Here is an 11,466-nt window from a genome sequence, read left to right on the forward strand (position 1 = left end):
GACTTCTTCGCAAGATGTACACACTGGTCCAGAAACACTTCAAATTACAGCTTATATCAATATATATATTTAATCCTAAATATATAATTAAACCTTATATAATGAATAAGTGACTAATAATATGTAACGTTAAGTTGATTACTGACGTTAGTTATTTCTTGCTAAAATAAACAACATTTGCTTAACTAAACAACAACAAAACAAAAGTAAATAATAACAAAAATTATAATAATATAAAAGAATTCAACTAAAATATCTGGACAATGAAGGCTTGCGTAAAACGTAGCAGATTGTTGTGCTTTTTTGTTAATGTTCTGTAAGTGCTAGCGCTAGCTTACCACGTAGTTCTATGCTATGCTAGTTGATATGTAAGCTAACTAAAACAGTAAGAACGAGATCTGTAAGACTTCACTACCTACAGCCTTATCTACATACTAGCATAGCAAGCACTTAAGAGAAGTAAGAGAAGTTAATGATAATTTAGCAAAGTTCTAGTGACATGAATCGTGATGTAATTTTGTAAGAATTGCAATCAGGCGCTAAAAGACTACCCATTAGACCTCCTTTCAGCCAATAGAATCACTCGGGGTCCTAAAGGGGATCGATTTCGAGAGGGTACTCGAATCTCATGACAGCTGTCAGCACAACACGAGCTAATTTTAAGTCAAAGGTAGATAATGGACAGTAAAAAAAGAAAAGGGGGCGCAGAAAAAGTTCGAGAAAGTAAAAAGAGGACTCGTAAGTCCGACTCTCCCAAATGCGTCAAACTAACCCAACATCATTCAAAAGGTTTAACTTCTGCAGCTGCACTGGAGGACAGCAGAGCCGTAGAGGTAAGAAAACAGAAAACACAGCTCAATAGTTCAAGTCGTGTTCACGCTACTTAGCTCCAGTGTGATTTAAAGTAGCTAAATTGTGTCGAACAGTTGTGGCGTGGTGTGACGTTACCCCCGTATCGAAAGCCAACAGTGTCACAATACGCGTCCTTTGGATCGCAGTATTAATATTAAAACACCGATTTATTAACGCCGTCTGTTGCTAAATTAACGTCATACGTCGCCACGCGTTTAAGTTACGCCGGGCGCCGATCGACGTTAAGTTAACGTCACACGTCACTCAAAATGCAAACGTATTAGCTAATATATATATAGCCCCTCCTCTTCTGGGTTTGCACGCTCTACGGCAAGTCGGAGGCCCGTATCATCTTAAATCCGTACCAGCTTAACTTTGTGGGGAAAAAAATGGAAAGAGATGAAAGAAAAACCCACTGAAAAGAAAAGCATATAACTAATGCAGTATGTTCCAGTAAGCTATGTGTAAAATATACTGCATGACCATATTCTACATCCCCAATCCTACCCAATACATAAAACAACCACAATACTAACTATTAATAGGCAGAAAATTAAGAGTTAACTAAGGAAAAGTCGTTGTTAATAGTTTACTAAAACCAAGAACTGGACCATAAAATAAAGTGTGACCATTGTTTTTACTACACATTCTTTTCCCTTTTGTGCTATTGTTATTACTTGTTTGTATTCATGTGTATTCCAATTCTGAGAGCAGTCAGTGAGAAAAGATTTTGTCCTTATGTTTATTAACTAGGATGTTGCTGGAATCAGTACAGCCAGAGACCCCAGGCGTTCCAGAACCAGTGCTGTGGAGAAGGATACTATGTTAGGCCTAGGAGACACAGAAAAGAGGGTAAAGGTAGGAAAAAACTGTGACAAACAAATGTGCTTTGGGTTTGTATGAATTAACTCTAACTGTAACTGTACTTCAGGTCATAATTATTCATTAGGGCCCCTATAATTGATTCATAAGTGCATATATTTATTAAAAATCTGAATGATGCAAAGCCAAGCACAAGCAGTGATCCAGATAACCATGACGGGTCTAGTGTTGTCACGGTACCAACATTTCAGTATTCGGTACAGATACCAGTAAAATTCCACAGTTCTCTGTACCAATTTCAGTACCAAAGCAAAACACCACTACATGCTAATTGAAACACAATGTTATTAATAAAGCTCATTGTTAATATAAATGTATGAAAAGAAATGGCAAGTTAATTGTTGCTGAACACTGGTGATGCTGATAACATCCTCCACAGTCTGCTCTGAAGAAGACAAACAGAATAAACTTCAGTAAGTCAACTGACTCAACACACATGCATATACAATATTAAAACAAACCTTAAAACATATATTGTTTCTAGAACATAGATTTCAGATAGGCCTATTTAAAATAGGTACTGTAAACCCCATCATGTCTTATTTATTTTACCCGGTTACAGTTATTAAAGCATTAAATGGTTAATAAGGACACTTGACTGGATTAGCATTGACGCTAACAAATTAACACGCAAACAGGGACGATTATTTTAATGTAACCTTTAGTTTAACATATGATACAATATTCATAATGCAAACTCTAGCAGAATTTGAAACCTACCGCTTGAACTGGTTCAAATAAATCAGAAAGTTTCCTCCTTTCACTTCAAAAACTCTGTTTGTTTTCTTGTGATATGACTTAAATCTGAAGTATTTCTGTGAGCATCTCTTGTGGATCAGAGCCTCGCTTATCCGCTCATCACTTCTTATTGTGTCTATGAAAAGTTTCTGACTGACAACCTGTCAGACAGCGCATCAGTACTCGGTTGACCCGGTTTGCTGGTGGTAAATTAGGTACCGCCTAGGGCTGGGCGAAATGGCTAAAAAAGATATCAACGATATGATGCTTCATATCGTTCGATATCGCTAATTATTGACCTTTTTTTAAGTAAAAATGACAAGTAGAACAGTAAGTATTTAACCACTGTATCTTAACTGACCCACATTATTAAGCAATACAGAAAATAAAATTAGTTTTAGCATTAAAAAAAAGTAAAACAAAAAATTTAAACAAAATATATTTTTTATGTCTTACTCTACTTATATTAAGATAAACGTTTAAACAAACTTTAACTTTGAACTTAAAATGTTACAAAATGTGTTCACTTAATTTAATGTAAACATGGAAGAATCAAGGTAAACTTTGAAGTAGATCAACAACAGCATCTGTAATAAGTAATACCAACAAACCTTTATAACAGTAAACTCCACTATGCTGAACGGCAGCATTTCTTTTGCAATGAAGTACGCTATTGCATGGGTTATGTCATTATATCGCTTTGAAGATTTATCATATGGCATTGTTACCGAGTACCTCTCCATCGTGTACTGCTTGTGGGTTGTTTGTTGACTTGAGGTAGATGGGCGACATGATGTATATTCCAAAGGGTTGCAGCGGTTTAGATGGTGGAATAAGTTGCTTGTGTTTCCTTGCGTTCTTTTTACATCGCTTACACACTACGTTCTTCTGATGTTGGTTGGAAGAAATAAATAAAAAAACTGTCACACTGGCGAGCTGACATTTCGCTTTTTGTTTACAATTTCCTCGTTGACGGCAAGCACGGCACTCATCTTGCACGTGTTCTAATGTCAACATGGCGATGACGCAACCAAATTGAGCCTAACACAAACCGGCAAATTAGATCTTATTTGTTGTTTGCTTGTCCGTCGCGGCTTATCAAGTAGAGGAAAACGAGCAAGCAAAAAAAATGAAGCAGAGGACACAAGAGATGCAGAGCAGACAGGAGAGCTAGCAGAAAAGACTAATGTGGATGGCCTAAATCAACAGATCATGACTTGTTCAAGAATGCTGTCATACTGACATACTAAATGACAGGGATGCTCCTCTTGTCTTTGGATTTTTTAGTGCATTGTGGATGTGGTTCTCACCTTGACAACTATAAAATAAATAAGGATTCTTTTTTTTGTGACAACACATTTCTCTCTCTTTATCTTCTCATGTTGTGTCTTTAGCGGTTTGATGATGTGTTTGTATTTAAATTTAAAACTTAAAGAAGCATCAGGTGAGAAAGTGTCATCGTTGGACACATCATCATAAACTGAAGGAAGAAGACAGCAGATGATGTTTATTGTGTACTGTATGTTTTCATTATAAATATTGACTTTGATGTTTATCAGATTGCAGAATTATCAAAGAGTTCTGTTTGTATGAAAGAGCCGGAGAGAGTTAATGAGATCTTAACCTCCATGAGAAACTCTGGATCCAGCACACTGCAGGTACACACACACACACACACACACACACACACGCACACACACGCGATTAGTTTGATTGACAGCATTGTGTGTGTTTGTGTGTTGTAGGTGATCTCAGATTTTGATATGACTCTCACTAGATTCGCTTACAATGGCAAACGCTGTCCCACCTGTCACAGTGAGTAAATACACTCATCATCATGACACACAAGAAAAAACATGGTGAGCTGATGATGATGATTGATATGAAAGCATCAGAGCTGTCTGTGAGGTGTAGTGTTTGTTGTTATTGAGTGGACACTACTGAGGGGTTGTTTCTCACAATGTTCATTTCTCTCTTCTGCTGACTGTATGACCACAGCGATGACAAACCTGTCAACAGATCAGTAGTGTGCAGATGGAACACAAACATTTTTTGAGCTTTTTAAATTGACTCCTCGACAAACGAGAAGAGAACTTCATACTATAGCTGTATAAAACACCCTATTTTCCTAGTATACTTGAACCATGGACATCACATGTAGAGATATACTCTCAAATAAAATCAAGTATGTGTCACTTATTAGTTTATGGCTTAAGACTAGTCCCAGACCAAAATAAATGTGTGAGCTCTCTTCACAGTGAATCACAGAGCCATGACAGATCCTCAAATATATCCATGACATTGTTTTCAGATGCACACCTGTGAAGATAAAACACAGTTCTGACTTAAGCTGAGCCTCTTCTGTGAACGCCGGCCTGTATTATATAACACTAACATAGAAATGTTCTATAGTGACATAGTGTCTCCGTGTAAATGTATACGTATACTTCTACTTCCTCACACCGTGTCTACAGCGACAAAAGACAAATAAAACACATTAAACTGATTGTAATCCAACATTTTGTCCACACTGGATGCGGCGCGTCGTGCTGGTCACGTCCAGTGTAGACACGGTGTTATGTTGTGTTTTATTGACACACACACAATTATTTATTTTGATATTTGTGTCTTCATATGTCAGATTGTTCATTGTCATTAGTTTGACAGTTGTTGTATGTGATTTGTGTGGGTTTGAAGACGTGTGTCAGGTATTCAACACAGATACAGACTGATAAACAGGACCACCTGTCTGAATATATGAATCTTATGAAGAAACCCTATTTTGAGGCGTTTATCTCATTAATACACAACTGAATGCATGTGTCTACACACTTACACAGTTCAGATGGACACCAGATGAACACAGACACTGAATGATGATGAATGACATTTACAGTGATATGAAGGAGGCAACCGCCTTCAGAAAGTGTTCCTATGAAATGTTTTTCATGTTGTATAATATCAGATGTGTTTTTGTAGATATTTTGGAAAACGACAAACTGATCAGTGAAGAGTGTAAAGCTGAGGTATGAAAGCAAACATTCATTTGACTTGTGTTGGCTGTTTCTCACAGTCATGAATGATGATGATGAATTGTGTCTTGTGTAGCTTCAGAATCTTCTGAACACTTATTATCCCATCGAGATCGACTGCACGCGCTCACCGGAGGAGAAGTTACCGCTCATGGTGGAATGGTGAGACACACAGAAATAAATCTGACATCATGCACTCATTCACTGTCACAGAGAAAACTCTTTTCTCTACTTGATTTCATCTCTAATCTGTGTGAAGCACTCTGTGTATTGTTTGTCTCAGATGTGCTCTGTTAGTGTTATGTTGTGTTTCTAGGTTGTACAGTTTCTGATGATGTTTTTCTTTTGGTCGTGTGTGTGTGTGTGTCTGTGTGTGTGTGTGTGCAGGTGGACTAAAGCTCATGATCTGTTGGTGCAGCAGAAGATCAGGAAAGATGATTTGGCTCATGTTGTCAGAGAATCTGAAGCCAGGCTTAGGTAACACAACAACTCTTACTTTCATCTGACTGACACACCTTTACAACACACAAAATCATTACACTGTGTGTTTGTCTGTACTGATGATGTGTCTGTCGGCAGTATTGATGTTGTGTGTGTTGTCAGGGATGGATACAAGGAGTTTTTTCATCATCTGAAGGTGATGTGTGTTCCTCTGTTGATCTTCTCGGCTGGGATTGGTGATGTGTTGGAGGAGGTGATCAGACAGGCTGGTGTTTTCTATTCTAATGTCAAAGTCGTCTCCAACTACATGGACTTTGATGAGTCTGTAAGTCACAAACACATTTGACTTGTGAAGTGTTCAGATGATTTATTCATGATCTCAATGTGCGTATAATCACATGACACAGAGATTTCACAGACTGGTGAACAGAAGCTGTGTTTGTCATCATCATCACATTGTGAAATAATCATGACTTGAGTCTATTTATGAAGTCATTATTATGTCATAAACAAAACATTCTTACACTAAACACCACTGACTCTCGCTCGTGTCATCTCAGATGCGATTGGCTTCCTTTCTTCAGCTCCACACAAACCAAATCGAGTTATTTTAATTGTCATCATGTTGTTTTTTTATTTGGGACTTAAACATCCATCATTTAATTAATTGAAAAGACTAGAATAGATGTGAAACTGTGTGTTTGTGTGAGAGTGAAAGTGATTGATATGTTCAGTTTGATTGTCATCATGTGTTCAGGGTGTGTTGCGAGCGTTTAAAGGTCAGCTGATTCACATCTACAACAAACGTGAAGGAGCGCTGCTCAACACTCAACACTTCCGAGAGCTTCACAGCCGCTCTAACGTTCTTCTGCTCGGAGACTCGCTCGGAGATCTCAACATGTCCGACGGAGTCTCCGACATGCAGAACATCCTGACCATCGGGTACCTGAATGACAAGGTAAAGAAAAACACAGTAAACAAGGTAAATCCAGACAGTGGACGAGAGTGAATGTGCTGTTGTGTTGTTTCAGGTGGATGAGAGAAGGCAGTCGTATTTAAACTCTTATGACGTCGTACTCGTGAAAGATGAAAGCATGGAGGTGCCCAACGCAATCCTGCGCTACATCACAGGACACTAGTGAACTTTTCCTCCAACCACTGATCAATGTGTGCAGTTGAGCTGTAATATAATCTGAAGACATCCACTGATGCACCGTATGGATGTACAGTGTGTGCTTCATTCACTCTGCATTTCACTGTATAGAGCGAGACGGGTGATGTGTATCTATACATATCTTGTTCTGATCACACAACACTGCTCTTTAACATGGACAATGACTCGCATACAGAACTCCATTAAAGACAAAATATTGGATTCAAAGTTCTTTCATTTAGGACTGGTTTTGCGTTTCTTTCTCAAACAGATTGATCATAGGCCTAGTTAATCTGAGTTTAGACAACTCAGTCTTTGACCGAAAGAAAAAAAAAGTGAATAATTTTGGCAATAATAAATAAAATATTACCAAAATTTGCATTGTTGTTCACACTAGCCTTCTTGAATCTAGACTTATTTGTTTAACCTGGAAGTCTGTTTTGAAATGCTTTTATTGTGTACAAAATGACACATAATCACACTTGTGGTGTTCCCGAATCAAAATGACCCGCCTACCAAGGATAGGTTATAAATCCCTCAATATCTTATATAATCACCAAATATTGGATTTAATCTTATTGTCGACTTGTTTTCTTTCAGTTAATGCTGGTTTTGTTTTTCTTTTTTGAACTGATTTATCGTAGACTTCATTGATCTGAGCTTAGGCACCTTTAAAAAGACCCGCCTCTGAAAGTAAGTGTGCAAAAAACTCAGGACCTTTATTTTGAAATAGTTTTATTTTCTGAATAAAGGTGTGAAGTAACAATTATGCTGTTTCTGTGTCAAATCTGACCATTGTGACATACAAGACACAACACAATGACACTTTCACACAAAGAACAATTTAAAGAGCAACAAAAACTAGATATTCTTTAAGCACACTGTGGGCCCCAAAAGATGTTTCATGACATATACTGTATATGTCAATATGACAGCATTAATGTGATATGTGCTAATGTTCTCGTCAAATTTGAAAGGGAACCGCACAAGTATTACTTTTAAAGTCGGCCCTTTTCAGAAAATAAAATTCTTTTTTGTGATCTTTGACTTTCAAAGGCCAGAAAGTTTTGACCAGGAACACGATTTTGAACGGAGCCTAAACCTCCTAAATAAATATTTAAGTACAGTTTTTTTTCATATTTTTTCTTTCATATTTGCAAATGTTTATATAAATAATGCTTGTAGTGGCACCTTTTTGCTTCTGGTCATCGGCTTGTCTTGCAGCTTCATACTGTAGGTGAAAGTATCCGTTTCTGTGTCCCACTGTACACCGAGGGTTCTTTCGACTGGCAAAACGTCATGTCTTAGATCGAGGTCTTTCACTTCACTGGCTCTATGCACTTCAGGGATTGTCATTAACACATTCCTGCTATTGCTCATCCACTTTGTTAAAGTGAACCCTCCGCTGGCACACAGGGTGCGGAGATCTTTAGCCAGGGTCACTGCATCTTCTTCTTTAGCTACACTCTTCAAACAGTCATCTACATAGAAGTTGCGCAGAACTGTCTGGACAGCTTCTGGAGATACATCAGCCTTGTGATCTTCAGCAGTTCTTTTTAGTGCATATGAGGCAACACTTGGTGAAGAAGTAGCTCCGAAGAGGTGCACAGTCATTCGGAATTCCTCCATATGTTCGTTCAACTTGCCGTTAGGCCACCAAAGAAAACGGAGTAGGTCTGCATCACGCTCCGGTACCTTGACCTGATAGAACATCGCCTCGATGTCCGCCATTATAGCTACTGGCTCCTCACGAAATCTTAAAAGCACACCAACTAACGTGTTGGTCAAGTCAGGTCCTTGGAGCAGTTCACTATTCAGAGACCTATCCTGAAACGAAGCTGTGCAGTCGAAGACCACCCGCAACTTTTGTTTCTTCGGGTGATACACTCCGTGATGTGGTATGTAAAACAGCCTGTTGTCGTCACGGTTCAGCTGTTGAACTGGAACTTGGACAGCGTAGCCTTTGTCAATGATGGTTTCCATGAAGCTCTTGTATTCTTCAAAAAATTCAGGATTCTTTTTGAACTTTCTAAGCAAACAGGCTATGCGCTGTTCCGCCACACAACGGTTATTTGGCATTTGGAGCTTCTCATTCCTTAATGGCAGTCCAATGCTGTAATGCCCGTTCTCAAATGTTGTGGTTTTCTGCACAGACTGCAAAAACTGTTTGTCTTCAAAAGAAGACATTTCCTCTCGGTCCTCGTAATTACGCTCTGGAAAATCAGTGTTATATTGTTGGACCAGCAGCTTCTCAATTTCCATCACAGAAATTCTGTTTACTGAAAAAGTAGGCGTTTCATTCATAGCATCATCCAGTTCTTTTCTTACAGGCCCATTCACAACCCAGCCAATGGCAGTCTTCACAGCATAAGGGCCTCCATCCTCAGCATTAATTATACGCCATGGTTCCATTGCTCCTGAACAGTTAGCTCCAATAAGCAGGCTTACATCCGCTTTTATCTCTGGCAAGCATACTTCATTGAGATAAGGCCACTTCTGGATATCTGACCTTTTAGGGATGTTTCCGACGTGAACAGGTATGTTGCTATGAGTAAACACTTTAGGTAGATCAATGAACTTGGTGTCTTTCAGCCCGCACACTTCCAGGTCTGATATGACGAAACTGTTCATGAGCTTCTGTTCTCCAGGTTTGTCTTGACCCATGGTGCTGAGAAGTATTCGTGTTGGTTTCCCTTTAATGTTTAGCTTCCTTTGCAGGTCTTCAGTGCAGAACGTTGCTGTGCTTCCCGGGTCCAGAAAGGCGTATGTTTCAACACACTTGTCACTCCTTTTCGATTTTATCTTCACCGGTACTATTGATAGCACACATTCCGCTACTCCTGCCCCCGTGAGATTACAGGACTCTTGCAGAATAGAAACTTGAGCACAAGATACTTCACTTCCTTGACAACCATATTTCTTTACAGGCAAGACAGAACCTTCATCTTTTATAATGTGCAGAATGTCTGGATGCTTTAAAGTACACTCTTTACACTCAATTCTTCGTTTGCAGAATTTGCTAAGATGACCCGGAACTAAGGGGGGCACGGTGGCTTAGTGGTTAGCACGTTCGCCTCACACCTCCAGAGTTGGGGGTTCGATTCCCGCTTCCGACTTGTGTGTGTGGAGTTTGCATGTTCTCCCCGTGCCTCGGGGGTTTCCTCCCCTGGTCCAAAGACATGCATGGTAGGTTGATTGGCATCTCTGGAAAAATTGTCCGTAGGGTGTGAGTGCGTGAGTGAATGAGTGAGTGTGTGTGCCCTGCGATGGGTTGGCACTCCATCCAGGGTGTATCCTGCCTTGATGCCCGATGACTCCTGAGATAGGCACAGGCTCCCCGTGACCCGAGGTAGTTCGGATACAGCGGTAGAAAATGGATGGATGGATGGATGGACCCGGAACTAAGCATCCAAAACACAAGCCCTTCAGCTTTAAGAAATCCACACGCTCCTTATGTGGCTGGTGTTTGATTTTGCTGCATGAGGCAAGCGTATGTGATTGCTGGCAGTACAAACATGGCTTCTCAAAGGCACTCACAGTTTTACTTGAATTTGCTGGCTTAACATGCGTTTCTTGAGGCGCTTTGCTTTCAGTGAAAACATTTGTTGCGAAACTGCTTTCACGGACCTCTTTTCTTCCATGATGCTTTTCCTTTAGGTCATTTTTTCCACTTGAAATTGGGCGGTTGTCTGAGATATTACCAAAGAGGGGATCCATCGCTATTCTAGCTTGGCGGTCTATGTAACTCACCAAATCTGCAAACTTTGCTCGTCTGCCTCTTCGTTCTTTTATGTCATAAGCTTCCGCACGCCAACGTTCTCTTAATTTATATGGTAACTTAGACACCACTGTCCTTAAGTTGGTTGGGTTATCCATCTCCTCTAAGAATTCGATGTCTTCCATAGTATTGCGACATCCAATCAAAAACATTGCATAGGCGCTCAACGCTTTCCCATCATCAGATTTTACTTGAGGCCATTTGAGTGCTTTATCGATGTACGCGCTTGCAATCCTTAATTCATCCCCATAGTGCTTATGAAGTAGTCGCTTCGCCTCGCAGTAGCCTTTCTTTGGGGTCATATGAGCACAGCTGCGAACAAGCTCTTGAGGTTCACCAGCCGTAAATTGTTCCAAGAAGTACAATTTGTCTTGATCATTACTGGTTTTCTGCTCTATAGCATGCTCAAACGCCCTCATGAAGGATTTGTATTGTAGCGCATCACCCTTGAACACAGGAATGTCCTTAATTGGTAGATGAGATAGCTGCTGTTGTTTTACTAGTAGCTCCGTGATTACATTCTGTTTTTGCATAAACGATATTATGTCATCACCTCTGTTAGATTGAGCATTAGACACATTGAAGACTGG

At 39.6% G+C, this 11,466-nt stretch overlaps 1 protein-coding gene across 1 annotated transcript; it reads left to right on the plus strand.

Annotated features, from left to right (window-relative positions):
- Window positions 1–581: 581 nt before the first annotated feature.
- nt5c3a (5'-nucleotidase, cytosolic IIIA) lies at window positions 582–7,477 on the plus strand. The gene is made up of 10 exons (XM_056741068.1): window positions 582–833; window positions 1,606–1,710; window positions 4,032–4,130; window positions 4,218–4,287; window positions 5,452–5,498; window positions 5,581–5,666; window positions 5,892–5,981; window positions 6,108–6,270; window positions 6,703–6,903; window positions 6,977–7,477. The coding sequence occupies exons 1-10, from the start codon at window positions 678–680 to the stop codon at window positions 7,082–7,084; spliced, it is 1,125 nt and encodes a 374-aa protein (XP_056597046.1). The 5' UTR covers window positions 582–677; the 3' UTR covers window positions 7,085–7,477.
- The last annotated feature ends 3,989 nt before the right edge of the window (window positions 7,478–11,466 follow it).

This window comes from Triplophysa dalaica, chromosome 25 (assembly GCF_015846415.1).
Source record: "Triplophysa dalaica isolate WHDGS20190420 chromosome 25, ASM1584641v1, whole genome shotgun sequence".
NCBI lineage: Eukaryota > Metazoa > Chordata > Actinopteri > Cypriniformes > Nemacheilidae > Triplophysa > Triplophysa dalaica.